Source organism: Charadrius vociferus, unplaced genomic scaffold (genome assembly GCF_000708025.1).
Source record: "Charadrius vociferus isolate BGI_N301 unplaced genomic scaffold, ASM70802v2 scaffold1506, whole genome shotgun sequence".
Lineage (NCBI taxonomy): Eukaryota > Metazoa > Chordata > Aves > Charadriiformes > Charadriidae > Charadrius > Charadrius vociferus.
This window is the reverse complement of record NW_009649037.1, coordinates 193471-216744: the sequence shown is the minus strand read 5'-3', so window position 1 is coordinate 216744 and position 23274 is coordinate 193471. Positions and strand designations below refer to the sequence as shown.

At 41.0% G+C, this 23274-nt stretch overlaps 1 protein-coding gene across 1 annotated transcript in view; it reads right to left on the bottom strand.

Moving 5' to 3' along the window:
* The window catches only part of COMP (cartilage oligomeric matrix protein), a 15565-nt gene extending 12770 nt beyond the window's left edge, over positions 1-2795 (bottom strand). The window contains exons 1-2 of the mRNA XM_009887856.1: positions 2651-2795; positions 441-526 (exon numbers count right to left, since the gene is read on the bottom strand). Of these exons, the coding sequence (XP_009886158.1) occupies positions 441-526; positions 2651-2726 (162 nt within the window). The 5' untranslated portion in view covers positions 2727-2795. The remainder of the gene's footprint in view (positions 1-440; positions 527-2650) is intronic.
* Positions 2796-23274: the final 20479 nt, after the last annotated feature.

The window sequence follows — 23274 nt, the reverse complement described above, 5'->3', positions numbered from 1 at the left end:
GTTTAGACTCCATATGACTTCCCTTTCCAGGACCCTAATGGATGGCTGAAAGGTCTCTTCCATCTTCCAAGTTTGGACTCTCTACCGATTTCATGAGCCCACAAACCCAAGGAAAAAGTGACTTGTTTTTCCAGTTAAATATATACCCGCTGTGTGTGCGTGTTTTTTTTTTAAAAGGCCATTCTCCATTATGCTGTTTTTCAGCAGACACGGTTCTAAGCAGCAGAATTTGGAATTCAAAAGAATCCACTTTATCTCAGAATTAGAGATCTAATCGTGAGACCACCTCTTGATCCTGGTTGCCAGAGCAATAATTCTATTGCTCATTTCACCTAATGCAAAAGAAGTTCCCCCCAATTCCAGAATTCGGCACATAAGGCGGAAGATTCAGTGACGCCTCTTGTGCAGCACGTAAGGAATTAGGTCCCTTTCGCACTTACCTGCTGTTTCAACAAGTCTCGAACTTCCATTAGCACACGGTTAGTTTCTCTCATCTCTTCCAGCATTTCTGGCCCAACTTCACCTCCTAAAAAACCCAAAGTGGTTGGGAGAAACACAGAAGAGCCGTTAGCAGTACAAAGCAACCGATATTATTAACTTCAGCTTAGTATTAAAGCTACAGAGTCCTCCACACTGGTCTCTGCTAGTTCCTAACTAGAAGCTTGCTGGAAATAACAGAGACTTGCACATGGGGTAGAATTTGCCCCGGGCAAATTCAGAGGGTGATAATCAGCCATGCCTCTCAGGTAGGTAACAGTTACCCCTCAGCAAACAAATTGGCCTGGCAGTCTGGCAGTTGCGGTAGCTGTTAATCTGGCACGGTCTCTGCAGTTCGCACATAGGAAGGCTTCGCTTGCCAAAAGAAGCAAATTAATAATTCAGTGCTGTGGAAGCTGCTATGAAGGGTACCACTAAAGTAAGGCCCTTTGCTGAGTCTATCCCAAACGTGCTGCCAAGCAGCGAACGTGGAAAACCGGCACATCAGCCGTTGCCTCGCCTGTTCTCAAGGTACAGACTTTTTTCTTGCTGGAGACGGGTTCTTTTTTGGGCAGCGGCAATTTCAAATTGCCGTGTAGTGGCTTTGGGGCACAAAGGACACATCTGCTCACCCATGCAACACTGCAAAATCCTATTTAAGCTATGTTGAACAGAGGACATAAACCATCCTACAAGGACATCTAGGGCAGATTAATATGACTCTTCCCTCCCGTCTGCTAGACTCTAGACTTGCCTAGTCCTTTGAGACATGCTAAATTTCTAGTCTGTGCTCCAGCTTTGCTCAAGAAGAATGAATGGAAGTAGCTCATTGTTTCTAGAAAGAAAACTTGAACCATTTAAAAACAATTGGACACGAAGTTCAACGCTGGTGTTCTCCTGTTCTGCCATGAGAAAGTACAATCTCATTTCTCTAGTTTTTTTCGGGATTAATCAATCCTCTAACAGAAGTCACACCTTGCCCACAACGTAAGCAAACCTTTATGAAGAGGGAAATCGCAGTGTCTTCTACAAACAGCTCTCCGTGTTCAGGGGAAAACTAGCTGGAGTTAGGGGTCTGCCTCCCTGAGCGTGAAGGATTTGCCGGTGCCAAAGGCAGATGTGAGCCCATGTTACTGATTTAATACAACTGCTTCGGCATTCTCAAGTGACAAACGAGCCTGAAAGCCTCATGGGTCTTCACCGCACAGAACCAAGAGGACTTCATGAATATTTGTAAGCTCTCCAAGACGTTTTGGTTTGGGAACTCAATTGAAAGTACCACAAATGTGTAATTCTAACAAAGAAAGACTATATTAAAGTGATGTTTCTTATTTTATTGAAACAAAGATCTTGCACATAACTTCTAACTTCAAACAGAGGTTTTGAAGAAGCTCTGCGTGAAGGCTTCAGGCAGCTTCCGTTATTCCTGGGAAGAATTTTCCATCCCTAGTAGCAAGATGTAACTTAAAAGAAAAGTTTGGGGGTTTTTAATATTCAAATTCACAATAATGATTCAAACACTCAGGAGCAATTTCCGAAGGAAATCTATGCACTTCCAGACATTTCCACTACTACGCATCCTCCTCTGTGGACTCATTCAGTCTCCGCAAGCACACATCTGAATCTCTGGTACACAGTCTGAGTCTGCCGGATCTCACAGATCCACTTGGAGTTGAGCGTTCCCCTAACAGGCTGTTCAGAGAAGTGGAACTTTTGTAATGAACTTGGCATGGCTACGTTCCTAGAAGTCAATGCTTCCCTGAGCACTATGTGCACAAGCAGAGAGAATATCCGAGGATCCTGCTATAGGACATTCTGTATGATCTGCTTTTTTAACTTAAATCACATGCAAAATGCAGATTAATATAAAGTGTCTCTTACAGGTCATTACAAAACACTACAAAATTTCCAGTTGCCCTAGAATAAATGTTTTTCTTAAAAAACTTCACTACTACACAGTTCCCGAGGGGAACAATCTAAGACTGAACATTTACACAGTTAAGCTTCAAGTTTCATATGAAACTGCAAAATCCCTAAACGTTGTTTTTAGGCTTCAGTAGATGCCGTTGAAATATTAACCTTCTTCCTCATTCCCTTCTGCAAAAGAGAATTTTCATAGGAGTCTAGATAGCACACGAGTCCAGAAAATATACAGATAATTAAAATTACTTACCTGTTCTTCTCTGCTGACATGATGAAAAAGGACAAGAGAGGCAGAGGAGAAAAACAAATGCTAGAGCCGAAATCATCTTTGAATCTCCAGGCAGTGTGGATGTATGGGCGTCTCTTGCAACGAATTTTTAACCTGCAGGTTTGCCTCTGCTCCCCATTAGTGTCTGTGGTTTGCTATTTATGAAGTTGCATTCCTTCCTCTGAAGTTCTTATTCTCTGATGCTGGACGAGGGGTGGACGTCATTTCTGGCTTCTAGTCCACAGAGAACGTTACAAAAGTAAACAATATGAGAAACTCATCAGGAGAGTAGTTTAATTTTTTTTTTTTTTAGACCGGCTTGCACCAAAATAGGTCAGAAAATTCCAGAATTAAATGGATTCTTTTTGGATTGGGGTTTTTATTTCTTCTTCATGGACACAGGATAGACGGATGATTCATAACCTTATCCCTCACAGATTTTCCTTCTGAAACTGCTCACAAGATCACAAAAGCTATGAGACATCTGGACTTCACTAGAGTCTCAGAAAAGGCTCTTTAAACTCCCAAAAGACAGTTTTACCACTCACACTTGGGGTAGAATTATTGAATATTCTTCCAACTCCAAAGAGGAGCTATCACACCCTATTTCAGAGAGGGATCAGGCAAATGTACTAGCCCATAGAGGCTGATGTTCTTATTACCCCCCGCCAGCTTGTCTAAAGGAAGGATGCAATGCAGAAGTGACGGCATGAAAGGAAGGTAAACTTTGCTATTTCTTGTCTGTAAGGAATGAATCTCAAACCAGCATTTTCCATCCGTCAGTCTCAATCCAGCACTTTCCATCAGAAGACACAGAGCGGATTGAGAAATCCATCTAGAGCAGCCAAAGAAAATCTGCCCAAAGAAAATCTTAAAGCTACTACATCAAGGAAATTGCAAGTTAAACTGCGACCTGTAAAAAAGGTTGGTCTGAAGACCAGTGAAATTCTCGATCACACATTCTCACTGTTTGATTGTGAAATCTGTCGGTATGTTGATCATACAACACCCTTGGGGACACAGACAGGAAAGCCCCAGGAAACAGTAGCTCAGTCTTTAAAGCGTTATAGCAGCAGGAACCTTGGATATTTACATAAAGATTTTTTTTCTCCTTTTGACCTCAGCCCTCCCGTGTTCAGGACAAAAACTTCCCATCCCTGTGGCTGTGCACAATTCTTGAAGGTAACTGGGCACAGTCTTGCAGGCGCTGGTGAGCATGCACGTTCACTCAAGTAAGCAAGTAAATATGATTAGTTTTATATTAAGGGAATGCTACAGATGACAGATTTTACATTTTCTTGCACCAAGCAAATTTATACGCAAAACAAAATTAATTTGCCCGGGTTACTTAGATGGAATTGTATGATTCTGCTTGTCTGGCGCACGTGCCATCGCATGTTACCCACAGCAAGTGACTTTCTGCTGTCAACCCACAGGTAAATCGGCTTTGAGGGTTTGAGGTAAGCAAAAGTGGTTTAGCTGGAACTCAGAATAGCTGAGTTTTCCAGGTTTTAGCGTTTCTGGGTCCTTCTGGACAAATCAAAACCATGGCAACTGATTATTAAAGATAAAATATACTGTTTTTTCCAGTGATGTTCTGCGAAATATTATTTACAACGTTCATTTTATAGCAGCAAACAGGGAGTGAATGAAAAATGCCCTTTCAGCCACCCCACAGAGACCAAGGCTTTCACCTGAAACAGTGATAGCTGATGTCCATCCAGCTGACGTTTGAAGGTGCTGTTGTCAAGAGGCCAGCGAGGCATTCAGGCTTTGCAGACTGCTCAGTCCAGGACCCTGCTAGATGGCAAGCGAGGAAGCCCATTAATAGGAAGGTTCTTGCTAACTATTCAGAAGAATAACTGTTTTTTTCAAGTGAGGAGAAGTCATAAAACTCCAGAGAGAAAGAGATGTAACTCACATGGAATGAAGAATGGACAAGGGTCACTTGTGAGGTCACCTCAGAAACAACTGACGTCACATTTGCTTTGTATGGAGAAACAGACGTCCATACAGAACGATGAGACAATCAAACCCCTAGTACTACAAAAGTGAAATAAGGAACTATTCAATACAAGGCAAATAAAATACGTATGAGCAGTAATGATGTTTTCTGCTATCTAAGCAAAGTATTACTCAATGATATCAGGACATAAAACCAAACAAAACCACATAAAAAAGCCCTTAAAGTCAGACACCTTATAAAAAAGTTGCTTGAAAGTCCAGTATCCAGCTAACTGGATACTGCTGTGTTTCTAAGCTTTTAGGGGCCAAAAAATCCCCAGTTTGTGAGAAGAGCTAGTAAGCTGACTGGAAACAACCATTTTTGAGACCATGTGAAATTGGCTTGTAAAACAGTGTGACCCCCAGCCAGCAAGGGAGCGGTGTTCGTATCCAGGGAGAGCTCTCGAAGACTATCAAGAAGAGTCCTGCTTCCTCTGTTCCGAGTTCAGCATTTTTCTGAACACTTTCAGCTGCCCAGAAATCACATGCCCTTTTATAATACTATAAACTAGTGACCACATTATATGTAAAATTCACTATATTTTCTAATATGCCTATTGCTTAACATCCAAATTAACTTATCAAAACCATATTATAGAGAAGTTGGAGAATTTTCTTAAGTTTTTACTGTGGACTGCAGAAACTCAAGTAATTGACATTAAAAAGAAGACATCTCCCAAGCTCCTGGAGTCACTGCAAAGGACAAAAGGGAAAGCGCGAACCCCTCTCTTCTGAGGAATACCTTGCACGGACACGCTGCAAGTCACCAAAGTGTTTCAAACATTCAGGGCAACCAGCAGCAAACCTGGATCTCTTCACAGGGAAGAGAAAAAGAGAACTTTGGTAATGGGGACAATCTGCAAAGTGGACGATCTGCAAGTACATCACCATCTCTGGTCTCCTCTACAGAAGAGTCATTAATAATGAATTTATTAGCGGGGGCTGGAGACTAAACTGAACTGGCTCACGTGGAGCACATCTTACTTCTGAGTAACTTTCTGTTAGCTGCCGTGTTACAGCACAAGAGGAAAACTGTGAGTATGTGCTTAGAAGATATAAGTTCTCAAACTTAGTAGAGTCAGGAATATTCACTGAGGAGAACTGACATTTCCCTCAGCAGCAATTAGCGTAGGACAGCACAGTGACAGAATACTGCTTATTATTGCTCACTTATTCTAAATGAAATGAACCAAAGCACATTAAATCTGCATCACAGCAATTTTCAATATTTGAACAAATAAATCTTCTGCATATTAAGGCAGTGATCAATATGTCTGTACATTCTTCTGGAAACCCAAAGCCATCTCTCTCTAGTCTGCATTTCTGGGATCATTTCTATACATTGACGGTAGCAAAATAACTGTACAAATTAAAAAGTAGCTAGTTTATACAGAGCTTTCTTGAGTTGAGCAAGACACGGTGTCTCCACAGGGTGAGGTCATTCCTACCTTTATTTTCCTTGGACTCATTTTATACCTTTCTATATTCAGATCTGAGGGCTTGAAATCCCTGTAAATCACTACTCTAACGCGGCTCAAACACACAGTAGCAGATCAGAAAGTGTTTGGTCATGACTTGGTTACTTCTGGGTGCCCGTGTCTGTTTAAAAAGGACAAATTCAAAAGTAGCTGATATATCTGAACTTGTTATTACCTGATGGGGAAACATCTTCCAGATTTGTCAATATAATTTTTTAAGCATTACTGATTTTTGAAAAAATAAAATAAAATTGAGCAGCAGATAGTGTTTATTTGGGCTTCAGTGTAAAAGTGTTTTTGCACTCTGTGCAGTGCCAGGTTAGTTACACCTTTTTCCCCGACTGGAGTTGACATCACAAATGAAACCAGCACACAAACAAACAACAAAAAAGAAAAGCTCATGCTAGTTTAAAGTTTAAATATTTTCCATCTCTGTGTTTTTAACTAATCTTTGCCAAGTGAAGGACAAAAGTCAGAAGGAAAAAGTTATTTTTCAGTCTTGTAAGGTCAAGTTCTAAAAATAAGTGAAAAACACCTACACCCTCTGAAATGGTATGCTAAGTGTTTTACAATGTTTCTTATATATCGATGGTCGTAAGAAACCAAATTATGTAAAAGCTCACCAGTAAGGATTTCAAAAACCATCTCCTTCATTTCCCCCCAACACAGCATCAATCGTACCAACAGCACTCTTCACAAAGACTTCTCGACCCTCTTCTTAAATGCTTCCAGCGATGGAGTCTCCACAACCACCCCCGGCAGCCTTCCAGCGCTTTATATTCCCACTGTTAGAAAATGTTTCCGAGGGATGCTATTTAAGCCCATTGCTTCTCTTCTTATTCACCACAGACTCAAAGAGCAGATTAGTCCCTTCTTTGAACTAGCACTACATATTTGAAAACTTGCAATTCAATTCTATACTTTAATGAAAGAGCCTGGTAATGTACACAGCTCCTGAGTCTTACACAATCAATACAGAAAGGTGGAGATGAAAAATGATGGTAGTCATTGCAGGCTGTCAACAGTTAGTCAGTTCTAAGAGAAATAAAAGTCTTGAAGTCTCAACTAAATCCTAACCAGCCATGATTTCTGTTAATTTTCACAATACATAAACTATCTACGACTCAGAAGATACATTTTCTCTTGTGGTGAACTGCTAGATTACAGCTGAAGTTGAACCAGCCTGACACATTGATGCAATACTCGTTTCTATTTCACTCATGAGTAGATCAGTAAGAAGCCAAATACATCAGAATATTATGGTACAGTTTTTTCAGTTCGTACTTATTTTGAGTGCTACTGTCTAAAATTTTCAAATTCCAAAGATACCCACTGTGCAGAGGACTGGACACTGAAGTTTGATGCCCAGCAGCCAGCAGAATCTTCAGCCTTGTCCTACCTTTCTGATGTGCTTCCAGAAAAAACAAACACCTCCTTTCAAAAGTTTGCAAAACATGATTTTACAGCTTGATTATGTACAAATACTTATTTCATCCGTTGCTAAAACACAATCTTCAACAAACAGGATTCTTAAATTGTCTATACTTAGAGCTATTTGCAGTCCTGAGATAGAAAGTTCAGGTGTTAACTAATTAATGTAAAGAATAGCACCAATGCTTTATGTAAGACAGATTCATTATTTGACATAAATACCTAAAGCGATGCATATACTACACACAAAATCCATCAGTCGATAAGTAAGAACATCCCCATCCCCTCCCCGTATGCCTCGTTCATTGCAAGATGGAATAATCCATTAAAGGCCGTGGTTTGTTACATGTTTGAAGAATTACAGCTTGCCGCAGTCTGGTTTATGTCTCTAACTTTGAGTTCCTCAGGAAAGCAAGGCACTGAAGGTCACTGAAGACCTTTTATAAGTACATTTAAAGGTTTTTTCATTTAATCAATGGCAAACTGCAATGACAGAATGAAGCCTGCAAAATATAATAAATGGACATGGCTCCATTGTGCACTATGCTAAATTCATCATTCATTCTTCTTGCTGTTTTCTACCCTACTGATGGAATTTGACTCATGTCAGTAAAGCTATTTACATGAGCTGAAAAAAAAAAGTCACACAACTCGCTGCGGCAATAGGCAGAATGACACAAAACTGAGCCACAACCACAGCGTCACAGGAATTGGCACATTGTGACAGGGACGTCTCCTGGGAGGAAGCTACTGCCTTACACCACAGAAAGTGGGGCCTTCCTTCAACTAAGAGTTCCAGAAGGGTCAACTTCCCCGCTTTTTCCTCCAACGCTATTAGAAATTTGATGACTTTTACACGTTCTGCGTATGAACGCCTGGCTTTCAAGGGAACATCAGTTTTTACCCTGAACATTTTCTTAGAGTTTTGAATGCAACGAAACAGAAACACCATAACATTAGTGTATAAAAATAGCTGCAAAATGGTTTCTGAAAAAAAGGTGCAGAGATCCTTTCCAATGTCTGAGGGAGGAATCCCACAAAAAAGAGACTGATGAGCTGAGAACACATTCAAACTCTTTGTTTTATCCTCAGCTCCTAACCCCCAACCAAAAATAGTAACCAAAACCAGTATGACCCGAGTAGGGGTTTTCCAATATGTTTGCTGTTGAATAGCCAACACAACACATGTACATGCAGTGAGTAGGAGACCTTTGTAAGCCATCAAACACATATCAAGAAATTGCTGCCTCCTTTTTCTTTCTTTCTTCGCAGGTAGGGGGACTAGAAAGGTGCTAGTCTGAAAATTGCTAAGTGTGTCCTCAGGACAGATTCCCCGCACCTCTGGACCTGACCTAGGAATCTACCAGTAAAAGTCAGAAGCAGCTCTGGTCCCACAAGTTTTTTTTTTCTTTCTTGTTCTCTCTAATGAGAATCCCAACAAGATAACCAACTGGTACCAACCACAAGAGAGCAAAATGGCCTGACTTTTTATTGCCACATTACTAGGAAGAATCCTGCTCTACAGACATGGAATGGGATCCCTTGGAAGCTAAGCAGCTTGCACTAGGTCACACCATGCGAGTAAATTGAACCTGGAAGCCCAAAGCTCATGCCAGCACTGTAATAACTAAACCGTCTTTCTTTTCTGAAAAAGGGGAATCTTCATTCACAAACACTGGCAGGGAAAGATACTTAAAAAAAAAAAAAAGCACATGCATATTCATCTAAAATAAGTGATACTACGTATTGTCTGGACAGCCTTACCACCACTGTAAGTGGCTGATCTTCCCGCGGTGACATATTCTGCCCACATTGGCTGAGAGGATGACATGCGATGATGTAGGAACTCTGAGGAGCATCAGCAAGAACAGCTGTACTTCTACAAGAGCAGAAAATATCAAATAACTACAGCACTGCAACAAATAAAAAGTGTCCAGGTACACAGTAAGAACACCAGAGTTAAGTTCCATCACAGATGTGATACTGAACTTCCAATACTCAGAGAGCGGCAGGAAGCATGAATGAAGCTAACCTAGAGTGTTCAGGTAGTCTCGGTTACTGGATTACTTGGTTACCAGTAGCTCCATCCAGGGAGTCTACTCAGGAAAAGCAGGAGATGAGGCCAGTGACAGGACTGGTGACAAAGCCACAATACATACATGTCCAAGGTCTATCCAGAGACAGGGCTACAAGATCAACCTCAACGTTGCCCTTCATTTAAAATACGGTCCAGAACTTCCCAGTGGCTTGCTGAGTTTTGATAATCTTAATTTCTTGTCTCTAGAAAGGTCGCAGTACTGTGAAATGTTCCGTGCTCCTGGGTCCCACACCAATAATCCCACCCCTTCCAAAATGCCTGAGACATTGTGTCACCGTAATCCTGTCTGAAGAGAACTAAGACACCTGGAACTGAAATGCTTTTTATAAAACTGAGGGCAGAAGGCCAATCAAAGGACCCACAAATTTTGTATCGGCCCTCAGTCAGTTTTGCTTTACCTCTCACGTAAGCCTGCCAAAGCCAAACGACGACAGATCAGAAGCCCAAGGGGCTGAAGAGCAGTGGCATGTGCAGATCAAGAAGAGCTGTCTCCCATCCTTCCCTTCCTCTCAAGCAGCTCGCTGTAATGAGGCTTACAGATGGGGGTGTAAAACGCTGCCAGAGCTCCTTCTCCCCACCGCCACCCTGCTCAAAACTATTCCCCAGCATATGTTGTAATCATACACCCAGGAGAGTTGTTAAAACCTTACAGGAAACATCTCACATTTTTTCCTTTACTATTCATGCCATTTTCTATTAGGGACAATAAAGACTTCTAACACTGGATTAAGCTCATTTGCAACAATGAGCTACTATTGCTCCAGGAGCCAGCGGGAGCTCAGACTCATTGAGGGAACTGGGAATAATTAACTGAATTGTACTGGAAAAAAAGGAGAAGACTGAAGGCTGTTTTGACCAAGAGAGATGCAAACTGATGCGATGGTTAAGCCATCACGTCTTGCTGGGAATTATTGTTGGGAGTATCATTAATGCTTAGAGTATGCAGTTTTTTTCAGTAAAACTGCTTTGGCCGTGGTCTCCTTTTTTGGTTTCTGCTACTAAAAGACACCTCCCAGAGTCATAATGACAATAACACAGTTTTTCTGATTGCTTTCACTCGTTACTCAGTACGCACTAAGTCACTTCCCAAAACTCTTAAGGATGGCAAACCTTAAAAACAAAAGCTCTTCTAAGCAGACCGGTTTTTCTTTTCCCTTAAATGATGTATATAATTCATCTCTGTGGTCAAACCTTTCTTATTGTGTAATCCAGGGGTCTTCAGCAAGAGTGTAAACAGGAATTGTCTCATTACAGAAGGGACTGGAAGTGCTCAGTGCTCTGAGATCACACATGTAGGTGGGCAGACAGCACGTACACTTTTTAACAGTCTAGGGGCCTCTCTTAGGGAGCATTGACTTGGTTTTGATCGTGTACCAAGACTTATTAACTCAAAAGAAACATCTGGCATTGACCCCCTCGTAGGCAGAATACGGAATCCGAGGGACCCTGGAAATCTACTCTGATATGTTCGTGGAGCTGTCTGCACGTGATTAGTTCGGTAGCTATACATAAATGCGCACACTGTGTATGAATAATACTATTTCTGTATCATATGTACAAGTATTACATAGATGACTATTTGCTGTCCTCAAATTACTGCCTTCTCCCCACAAGTTGGCACATGCCATTAGCCTTTTGACATGCAGCCTCAAAAAAGATCAACTTTCCATCATGCCTTTCAGCAAGGAAGATCCCAAGGAACTTGACAATCTATTCATACCTAATACCACCAGAACATAGACACCTTTGGGACAGAGAGCACAGCCAAATACGTAACAGAGTGCAGAACAGCAGGAAAAAAGGGAAGCATTTGGCTTGGGACTCCAGAGAAAACCTTGCTTTTTGTAGAGAGAGCCAAGGAATGGTTAGCTTTCATTCACGGGAGACACAACTGTGCTTTCTATGGTCACATCCCAAAGACCCACAGAGAAAGTGAAGTTCACAGTTTATTCTGCCTCAGAAGTATGAAGTGGTAAGTTACCTTTCCCAACAAGCTGGACCAGTAGTTCTAATAACTGTGTTCAGACAGACCACAAAGCTGTCCTTTCTGTGGACATCTCAAGGGAACATCAAGAAATTTTCCATGCCAAAAGTTATATTAAGCAAACCTGTTCAGCTCGCCTGGATACACGCAGCAAAAAGCTGTAGCTTTTTAATAAGTGTTGATTCAAGATTAATGATAGTTCTCTTGACATTTCCTCTCTTACTGACTGCAACAGGGGCCGTTTTTTTCTTTCCCGTTTGCTCTTTTTCACATAACCTCTCCATAGCAATTAGCTCTACTGCTTACACTTAAAAAAAAAACACACCAAAAACCAGAAGGAAGATATCTAGTGTGATTTAACAGCTGGAAATAAGCAAAACCAGCACCAAGCAATCGGGTCTTTTCAGGACACCAGTGATCAAAAGACCACTGTTGAGGTACTCTGTAAAAACGTAATTTGCAGTCAGCTGTTTGCAGGAGACATAAACCTTTTCACTGTCGAAAATTAGAGTTAACTTCCTCTGCATGAAGAGGAAGAAAAGACAGATCACACTGTATTAATCATGTCTTCACTGGCTGTGAGGATGCCGAACGCACGAGGTCAGAAGCCTGACCATGGCTTTCGCAAACTCAACTCTTCAAAATACCAGATGGGACAGAAAAGGGGGAAAAGAAGTCCATCACTAAATGCAATACTCTTTGTCTCGTCTCAGGAAGAGGCTACACACAATTTCAGTTTTAATATGAGCAGTTTAACACTTGCATGCAGAAATATGACTTTTTCTTACACAAGGGAAATGGGGAAAAAAGCCTTCATGAATAACAATGAAAATTCTTCAAGTGTAGGTGCTTTCTTTGATTGCCGTGGAATCAGGATGACTAGGAGGTTCACGGAGGGCACAAAGAATCGTGGGATATAGGAAGCACCATCAGATTGTCAAGGCTGTTCTCTAAAGTGGTCTCATTATCCATATGCAAAACGAGAATATTGAATATGAAAAAAGAAGATGGGTTTATTATTATAACAGAGCCTCAGTATTCCACAAAAATCATTCTTCCTCTTATGATGGTGGTAGAGCAGAACATTGTCTCATTTTTGCTTATACCCCACTTCAACTGATTAATAACTTTTGTTATATATGGAGCAAATAAGAATGAATCTTCTTCCTGGAAACTGTCTTTTATGCCTTCATTAGCTGTTCCCAAAATCTTGACCACAAAAGGATGCTAGCTCCTCAAGGATGAGCAGAGAGTGACAAGCCCGGTATCTTCTAGACAGACCCCATTATATCACAAGGCAGTATATTCTCCACGCTGCTGTCCCCCTTCCAGTGTTTGCCTGAGGCGTTCCATAGGCTTTCTGTCAAAGATAATTACGGCTGTCATAGGAATGAATAGACAAAGATGTTCACGGGGCCCACGCTCTGGGGGTGGGGAAGGACAGGTATCGTCCTCAGAAGCAGGAGCACTTTGTCTCTCTCAAAAGAGAGATCTCATACAATATGAAGATGAATTTTCAAACAGCAATAACAGCGCAGAGCCAGGCAGCTGAGCCCTCATTCACGTTTGGTTAGATAACAACGTCAAATACGCAGCTATTCTCACGCAGAAGTACCTCCCCGCTCAGACCTGCGAGCACACCGCTACGACTCGGGCACGGTATTCGAGCTGCAGCTTTCGCAAAACCGAAGGGGACGGCTGTGCTACCTGGTCCAGACTACCGGAAAGTTATTAACAGGTGCAAGTCAAAAGAATCAATTCCAGATGCCTATGAGCTTTAAAGTAACCAGCTGCGTTTGCAAAACTGCTTGTTTCCCCAATGTCAGGGATTGCAGCAACAAAGAAGTCACTGGCTACCAAATGCATGCTTTTCCTGGCGCACATACTGTCAGTTCATTTTATCATACATCTCTTTTCACATGCACATTTTATTTTCATAAGCTTTGAGACATTACAGATTACCGGCTTTATCCGAAAATTGTGCTTCTTTGTACATCATTTATAAACTCAGAGGAAAATTCTACATCATCCAGACCATGGGCTGTGTTTTTTTTTCACCCCTAGAGAAATGGAAAAATGGCATGTACACAGGCTCACAAATGGTGGGAAGCTCTCCAGAAAGATGGAGTCTGGAGACTAATCCAAACCTCTTGAGTTTTCAAGAAAATATCAGACCAGAAATCTCACAGGAATGAACTGGCTCTGGAGATTTCTGGCAATTCCTTCTCCTGACCCCACCCAGAGCTGAAAAACAGCCACAAAAGTAAATTCAATCATTTTCACAATATTTTTCAGAATCACGGTCTGTGTAAAGATTCAGAGTGAGTCCTTGCTTCACCTTCCCATCCAAAAATTGCAAGGACACATATTTAGCCTAATTGCGAGGGTCACAGAATTACTCTAATTTTAATTCCACGTGGAAACTAGAAGTTTGATCCTCTGTATTTTTGCAATGCTTCCCTCAATAAAGGGCAATTGCTTTTGGCTAGCACAGCAGTCAGTTTCTTCCATTAACCTTTACTCAAGCCAAAACACGTTGGGTGTAAGTGACATTGAGTTCCTGAGACAATGACGGCCAGAGTAATACCTATCATGAGAGTGGAATCCGAGAGCTCTCCCTAAACTCCAGCTGCCTTGTCTCTCCTTGACATCTTCTCAGTCTTTGAATGCTTTCTGCACAAGCCATTACACCCTTCACCACTTCTTCCAGGAAAGCGCACACAATTCCAGGAACCCCACGCCTCAGGTGAATAAATAGCAATGACAAAAGCAACTTTCTACTGGCAAGGCAGGAGACAATGTTGAAACTTTGAATCTCTATACACAAATGCAGTAAAGGCTACTGGGAAGGCCAATATTTCCCAAGGAAATCAAATACCAATGCATGGTTTGGATAGGAGATCTTCTGGAAAGAGTAATGAACATGTCTAACTCTGTATACTCAGCAAAATCTGATCTCACAGCCTGAGATCATTTGCTGGCTTCAAGTCACATCTGGGAGTTACTCCTAACACAGCGGGAAGAGAAGTCGTTTCTAGGGACATCCAAGTTCCACTTCTCAATCTCCCTATAAAACAGGAGCTTTTCCCATTTAGTACTGCAGGTGCCCCCTCCCTTTCTTTCTCTTTTTTTTTTTTTTTTTCCAGATCAGGTTTGTGGTGGCCTCTAGCGGAATATGGAACAAATGTTATAAAAGGGAAAAAAGGAGCAAAGCATGTGCAGCCTCCTACAAAGCTGACCAGACCTTCAGATATTCATAGCTGAATTCACTGGGAATTTGTTTAAAACTATACGGACTCGCTAGTAGAGGGCTAATGCCATAGCCTGAGAGTCATCCATCAATTCAGACCACTTGCAGCACCATAACGGGTCATCCTATAAAGAAAAAACCTATAACAACACAGTTTTCAAACAATATTTTGGCGTTTCCTAATGTTCATCAAGTTGTCAAGTCTACAGGAATAATATCACTTGTTTTGTTTCAGCCTTTCTGCTTCCTCGGTAAAGGAGGTGGATGCAGGTTATAACTGGATTTGTTTTGAGCCCCAAGAGAACAGAGCAAGATCAGTCTGGGATCACAGCGATCATTCCAGCTCCAGTGCTCCTGCTAGCCCAAGATTTGGCTTCTGACTTCAAGACACATAGACTGATCATGAGTGAATACACTATTTGAGTTACAATACCTTCCTCCCCTCCATTTCCTAGTAAGCCCTCACGCTCACAGAAAATACTGGGTTATTTATCCTGCCACTCCTCAGGATTATTCTAACATGACTTTTCCATCATGACCTTGCATGCTTTGGACTTTCCACAAGCTCTTTATTACACTGCGCAACTTCTCCTGCTGTAGAACTTCGGCATTTTGGCTAGTGGCCCTGTGTTGCTCTTGATCCAACGGCGCTCATTGCCCAATGTTTAACATTACTTTTTTGTTTAAATGACATCATTACTAAAACGCTATTTAGAATTATTGCTCGCCAGACCTTCTTCATACCCTTTGTGCAATCACCTCTTCCAGCAAAGTCATATATTCATCTGCTGCCAGGAAGGTGGCCCAGTAAGTTAGTATCTTGTCTGAGACTGGAACGCTGCTCACTTTCCAGAAAGCTTCCCATAGCATCTTTGCCCTGTCTTCTTACTATAGCTGAAATAAAGGCTGTAGGATGTAGTTCAACAACATTTCATCCTCTTAATAACATTTGCTAACAACTACATAAAAAAATTCCTGTGTTCTGGGTTTCCTCCACATGACATAAGGCTCATGGATTTTTGGACCAGAACTGAGAAGCCGTTTGAAAACTTCTATTTGATCATAAATCAAGCCCAGTAATTACCTTTTTAGTAAAAACAGCCCCAGTTCACAGTTTCCAGACTCCACGATGGGTTCGTAGCGTTGCCATGGGCCGTGCTCAGGGTCCAGGAATTCAAGCAGACTCCACTTTTATTATAGCACCTGTAGCAGCTTCTGCAACGTGAATCTCAAATGACACCACTTGATAATTGCTGGTCTGCGTGACACTGGAGGGAACAGCGTGGAAGGACTCCTTATCTCTCTCTTTTTCCATAGCTCTTCCAGCACCTCTCCATTTATTTACTCGCTGTCACACTGGCTGCCTTCCACAGTGGGAACTCTGCCTCCTCGCATAGCACATGGAAAAGCCAAAAGCAAAAGCTAGCTGGGCAGTTAATTTGGAAGTGCTCTTGAAAGCCTGGTAGAAGGCAGACCGGATCCGGTCCAGAGAAGGTCCCAAGGTGTTGCCATCAGGGTGCTGCCGCTCCCAAGGCAGGTCTGTGGGTCTTAAATCGTCCAGTCTGAGGAAGTGTCAGCGCCCAGCCCCTCCAAATTAGGGCGAGAGAATCGCTCCACCTCTGCACTGGTTTAGCAGGTTAGGAGCAGACTATGAAACCCTACTGAGAAAGGGAAAACCGATAACCCTTAGCAAAGGAACTACATGAAACGCTCCTCAACGTCAATGTGAAAATGGGAAACCTTGTTTCAAGCAAGTAGGGGTAAACCCGCTGTATTTTAAGCCCACTGTGTTTAGGAAGCAGGTGGTATAACCAACTGAAACGTTCACTCTCAGGAGTACTGTTAAAATCTGGGACCCCACTGTCCTCTTGATCTTTTCCTATACTGCTTGATGAAATTCCACCAGTGGCCTGGGTACATTTCCAAGGAACTCATGACTTCTGGGAAGGCATTACAAAGCTACACTGCAACCATTCATGACCTGTGTTCAGTACTGGCTTGGTTCCTCCTCAAATCCACAGCATTCTGCAAAGAAAACATTCTTTCCACTTCAAGTAAGCTTCTCCATCCTGAAACCAGTCTGGTTCAGGCACCCAACCTCTTCTTGCCCTGCACTCACACCAAGACATCAGAAATAGAGGCCTTCTAATGGAAGGGCTTCCATGATGGCAAAACAACTGCAACATCTAAAACATTTGGTCTCCCACAATTCCAGATCCATTTTTTTTCAGGCAAGAAATAAAAGAAAAGCAACTGTTAATACTGCTAGCCTCCCTATAGCTGCTACTGGAGTATGAAAGTTCTTACACTTATTATTTTCTGAACCTTTAATATTTGCAATGAAAGGATAAGGCCTAGCTGGTGAATTCTGCGTTCCACATTAAGAGGAACTGAGATGTCCACCAAAAAAAACCAGAGAGGATTATTCTTGAGAGCTGGAGACCAGCAAATAAAATGGTTCATATTTCAGGACAAGGACCATCTTAGATGCAGGTGTTTTAGTCCAACAGGAATCTGAACCACTCATATAAGTCATGTAGCCACATTATATGGCGAAACACACATTCCTACATGTGTGTTTAGATACACCCCCCCCCGGCGAAACCCAAAGGGCAACACACCTAATTATTGGATTGCTTACATTATTTCATTTTTGAGGCAAGTGCCAAATTAACAGACTTCTCTCACAGCAGGAAGAATTTACTTGGAAGGATTTACTTTATATGTAGAGAATGCAAGTATGTTATTCACTTAAACAAAAAGCAAAGAAAAAGACAGGGTGGGACTCAAAAAATACTGTTTTTCAAGTGATTTGTTCTCTTAAGATACTCTTTACAAAAACAACCTCATATTTAACCCTGTGCATGTTACCTTCCCCCAAAATTAAAAACATGTCTGTAAAGCAGTAATGCTTTGAGAAGAAAGCAAGCTGTTACCACATTAGAAGTCATGTTGCTAAAACTCAGAGTATTTATAAACTTAAATGAGACATCAGGGATAACCTGAAAAGTCACCACTCTTCTATTTTCCCCACTAAAACAGAGGGAGGAACACCAATCCACAAGATTCAAACACACATCAAAACCCTTTGCTAAGTACTGGATTTTACATTACACCGAAATAACCTCAGTGCTTCTCCATCTGCCCAGGATAACTGCCAGAAATTAAAACAAAGAAACATGTACAGTCTTTGTATTCAATCAAGAGCTTCAAAATTTGTTTTTAAGCTCACATACGAAAACATCTGTTTTGAAGAAGTCCCATTTAAAGAAACGTTGATGCCCTTTTAGAAACTGAGTATTTTTAACAAGTCTGCTCCTTCGAGAACTCCTACCAAAGACAGATTTAATAGGTAACAGATACTCTCAACATCTTCTTGAATATATCCATCAATTCCAGCATTTTTTTCTTGGGTTTTAGAAACTATGCCTTTTTGCTAGCAATCTTTAACTTCTGTGGCCAGTTAAAGAAAAGTAGATCACTTCACATAGTACTTTTGCAACAAAAATCCTGCAGAAAGCCAGGAGCTCTGTTCATAAAAAGATTTTTCCCCTACATTAGTTCCTTGAATTCAGATTCATGTGCTAACGTGGCATTGTTTAGGATGAACGCTCACTTCAGCTATTTTCAAGGAGTGGGAGTTCCAAAGGATTTTAATACATTTTTCAAGGGAAGGATTGCAAATCTGATACTGAAATAAAGTATTTTTAATTAGTGTTTTAATATTAAGTTCCCTTTTCACAGTTTATTAGCTTTTTAGTATCCACTCAGCTTAGACATTGAAAGAAAACGGGTTTATAGCACAAACTTTACAGCTAGTTTCATCTACTGGCTTTCATATACTGCTATTATCTTTTTATGTCACTCATCACCTAAATATCTAAGTACCTTCTTCATTCAAAATCACTGAAGAAATGTCAAGATCTTCTCCTCCTTATCCTTCATTGTTTTAAGTTACCTACCCATGACTTGCTTCAGGAATACTTTTTATAGCCTCGACTGAACCTGCAGGTAAATCAGTTGAAACAGAAATATTACACAACTTGCTGAAAGATAAAAGCGTTGAGATTCCCCAGATAATGAGTAATAGCCCTTTTCTGTGAATTTTCTACACTACATTACTCGTACACCTGAAATCAAAGCTGGGTTGCATTTACTGTTGCACTTGGATTCCTGGCACCTTAGAGAAATTCTAACATTTACACAATAATACTTTTCTGATATGCTTTTAGCTTGTGAAAACATTCTGTGCGTTAAAGGGCTTTTTAAAAATGACCGTCCAATCTAGTGCCACTCGACAGAGATCTTTTAATGCAATGTTAAAATACCTGTCATATAAATGTAAGCGCTAAGACTTGAAGTCCATGAAGTTATAATTTAAAAAAAGGGTATTTTTTTCCATCTTTCTCAGAACAGCCTTTTCTCCTAGTATTATTGTTCAGATCCCATCAAGCAGCATGCCCAAGTAGTGATGCCTCTGTCTCACCACGGCTGGAAGTAAAGCTTTACTGACATTAGGGATTAATAGACTGCATAACCTTAAACATACATGCTGCATTACTTTCAATCTAGTGCATATTAAGACTGCTTTTTAATGCCACAAGAGCCCAATAAACCCTTCAATATTTACTTAAGGGGATTTTATGGTCCTTTTGTTTCATGAAGGCATTTATATGAGCTCTGATCTTACAACATTTGCATCATCAGCCATTAATCTGGGAAAATTAAATAGAAATAAACAAAAACAGCTCCATAACCCTTTTCTCCACATGCCTACTAAATGCTGCAATATTTGTTGGTCCAATAACTAGAAATGGAACAAAAATACAGCCAGCCCAACCGCTCCCTGTCCCGACACTACTACAGACATTCCAATAGGAAAAAGCTGAGGAAAGATTATGAAGTTCTGGGAAAATATCCATTTTAGCTATTAATGCTTATTATCACATTTTCTAAGGTCTATAAAGCTATTTAAAGCTTATTTGGGATGAATGAAGCTATAGGAATGTTCTGATCCCAGAAGGTCCTCCTAAACAAAAGGAAAATGTATGTTGCTATGAACCTGCAGCAAGCTGTTCTTTTGATTTTTTTCCCAGCGCTGCATTAGCTTTCCTTCTATGTCCCTCTTGTGGTAACTGAGAAGAACTGTAACATCTGCAATGGAATAGCTAATTCATCGCCTTCAAAAATTTTTGTTTTGTTGCTGCATTTTGGTGCATTTTTTTATAACAAAATTTCTTTTATTGACATTTTGCCAGTATACAGGGGAATCGTTTTTCTTTTAAAAAAACCCCAACCAACAACAAGTATTCATTGCTCTTCCAACACGTATTCTTTACTCTCCCATGTACTACTACTCAGGCTAGGTAAACTAGGTAAAATTGTACGGAATTTTCATTTGAAGATTTGTTTTAGGGAAGAGGCAAGCAAAAGGAAAATACAGAGAGACAGAAAATGAAGAATTTTTAAAACAACATGACTTACCTGAACATTAAACAAAAAAGAAGAAATAGGGATGTGAAATGACAGAGCAGATAAGAAAGTAAAGTGATTAAATACACATAATAAATTTGCCGATTGCATTTATTGTTCTATAATGTTAATGTATTGCTAACCACAGTACTTATTATATAGACACCACATCAGATGTGTAATGTGTGAGCATTCCCTAAGCATTCTTTGTCAAGAACATCTGATCACTGCTTCATACTCATTTTCGCCTAACCTGAATTGTTTTATCCCGGGATAAAAATACACTTCTTTTTTTTTAACCAACCCTGTCATTTGAAGTAGCAGTTTTGCAAAGATTCCTCACACTCGGTTTGATTGGCTCTGAACCCTTCACGTCATGATGACACTTTCTAGCACTATCTCCATGGCTTGGAGTTTGCACAGACCAATCATTTCATTCCTTTTCCTAACAGCTTGTTTTCAGCCCTCTCCTGTGCAGTCCTGAGTGGAGGATGTTATCAAATCCCAGTGCCAGTGTGTCTTGGAATTGAAATGAGTTTCAAGGAAAGTCCTCTGGCAAAGCCAATTATTTTGAGTCAGGAGTGTGTTATTTCTACCACCACCTAAACTGCTGTATGCATCATACATAAGTTTTACACTTACAATCATCAGGAACCTTTATTATCACCTCTTCAAGATAATCACCTTAAGCTTTTTAGCTCATGGAAGCAAGCAGAAAGCATCTTTTTTACAAGTAAATTCCCCCACATTTGTTCTCCTGGATAGCTTTGTATGGCTAAGTGTGTCCTGCAAATTCTAGCTTCCAGCCATGCAAAAAATGGTAAAGCAGCAACATTTTCAGAGAACGTGTTCCAGTTTTCTGAAGTGTTATCTTTTTAAATTTCATAGTGGATGCACAACAGTAAAGACCAATGAGTCAGAGTGCCATTTCTCTGCGTTAGCCCAGATTTAAAAGTGAAAACTTTCACAAAATATGGATTACACAAAAAATATTGTCCAGGAGCTTTGCAGTGTAGCTTGCATACGTGCCTCCATGTTTATCTTTAAAAGCACCAAAGCAGTCCAGAGTTTCCAGCATGCAGTGAACTACAATTAAGCAATAATGTCACAAAATCCAAACGTACCCTCTTCACAAGACTAATCAGTCGCCATTTTTAAACACAGTAACCAGGAGCCCAATGGCCCCAACTAGTTGCCAGTTTGATCCCTTGTGAAAAGAGATCAAAGTGAACTGCAGGCTTTCCACACCCGACTCCCTCAGGTCTTACTTTTACCTTGTGGAGAGGGGAGCAGGAGGGCCGGCGTGGTGGGGGATCTCCTCGCAGCCCTTCAGCTTCAGCACCTCAGACAGCAGCGCCACCGGGGCCGGCAACGCGCCCCACGCTCCTTCACGCCTCCGGATCAGAAGGCAAATTTATCTTCTGATGGCACAGGGAGCTAAGGACCCGCAATTTTCAGCCAGTTTTCCAAACAGCTCCTCTTTCAAAGCATTCATATTTTCAGTATTGTGGAGGGGGCAGGGAAAAATTCCAGCAGCGCATCAAAACTTTGATCCTTTTCCAAAACTCTTGAGGATTCTGTAAACCAGCCAAATGCTGTAAGTACGTACTGTTTATTAATAAATAAGTGTTCATACCAAGCAGCCTACCTGCTTTTATAAATTTCTTTTTCAGTTCCATTTTCATCCTCAAGTAGGATTTCATATTTTCTCACAGTTACACTTTTCTCTGAACTACGAAACAGTTAATTTCTGGTTTGTTTTAAGAAAGCGCCAGTTTAGTTCATCCATGGATGCCTTCCAACGAAACTTTCGGTGTGTTACAATTCAGTTGCATTTCACCTTTAGGAATCAAGAGTCTCAACGTTCAAACTGTCTTGTAACACTGATGAACTCATGTATGGGTACACGCTGACTTATGTCACCATGTTAAACTAGAGCTGATGTGACAGTCATAATTCAACAACCAATTTTCCATTCTGCCTTTTGATTTCAGTGGCTTGTTGGATTAACCTACTTTAATCTGAATCCTGAATTAGGATACATTTATGATAAATTGTGGGTACAGTCTATTCTTCCTAGAGGCTTAAAGCTAAAGATTAATTCAAACAGCCTGTATGCAGAAGTGGTGACTCCTGTATTCTCTCTACTCGTCCTCTCCCTCCTGTACTTGGTGCACAATATTCCTAGGACAAGGATGCTTTTCAGTCTTCATCTAGATCTTTTCAGCCTAGCAGCTGCAAATCTGGTACACGCTGTTTCAGTTCCAGGCTTTATCCTACACCAAAAGCAAGAATAAAATTTAAGTTACTTATAACAGAAGGTACACATTTACATCTTATAGTTGAAGACTTCAGTATGGAAAAAGGACTGAGTATCTAGCCTTTCATATCAATGTTTATCACAACACAGAAGTTATCTTAAAAGAGATTTGCTGAGTGCTAATAAAAGGATGATGAAATGAGGGCACACAAATCCAAAACTTGCTGTTTATTTATGGGTGGAAACGTGCTACTCACCTTCTCTGCACAACCCAGTTGTTCACCTTCCTTGACCTCAGAGAACCTCCGTGGCCAACTCCACTACCCTCACCTCAGAGCCACTCAGCTTTCTGACTGTCACACTGTTATATTAGGTATTATAGGTATAATAGGTATTACAGCTAGAGCAGGTATTACTGTAATACCAGATCCTTCTTAATTACCACGTCTGCCTCAAAACACTTCAAGCCCCTGCATCACCCAGGCTACGTCTCTGTTAGCCCAGACCCCAACCACTCGTTTCAAACAAGGACACGAGGCCGGCAGGCTGCGGACACAGCGGCTGCAGCTCCAGGCTCACAGCGGGCACAGGGCAACAAAGGGCCCCACGTTGCCTCCACAGGGAAAGCC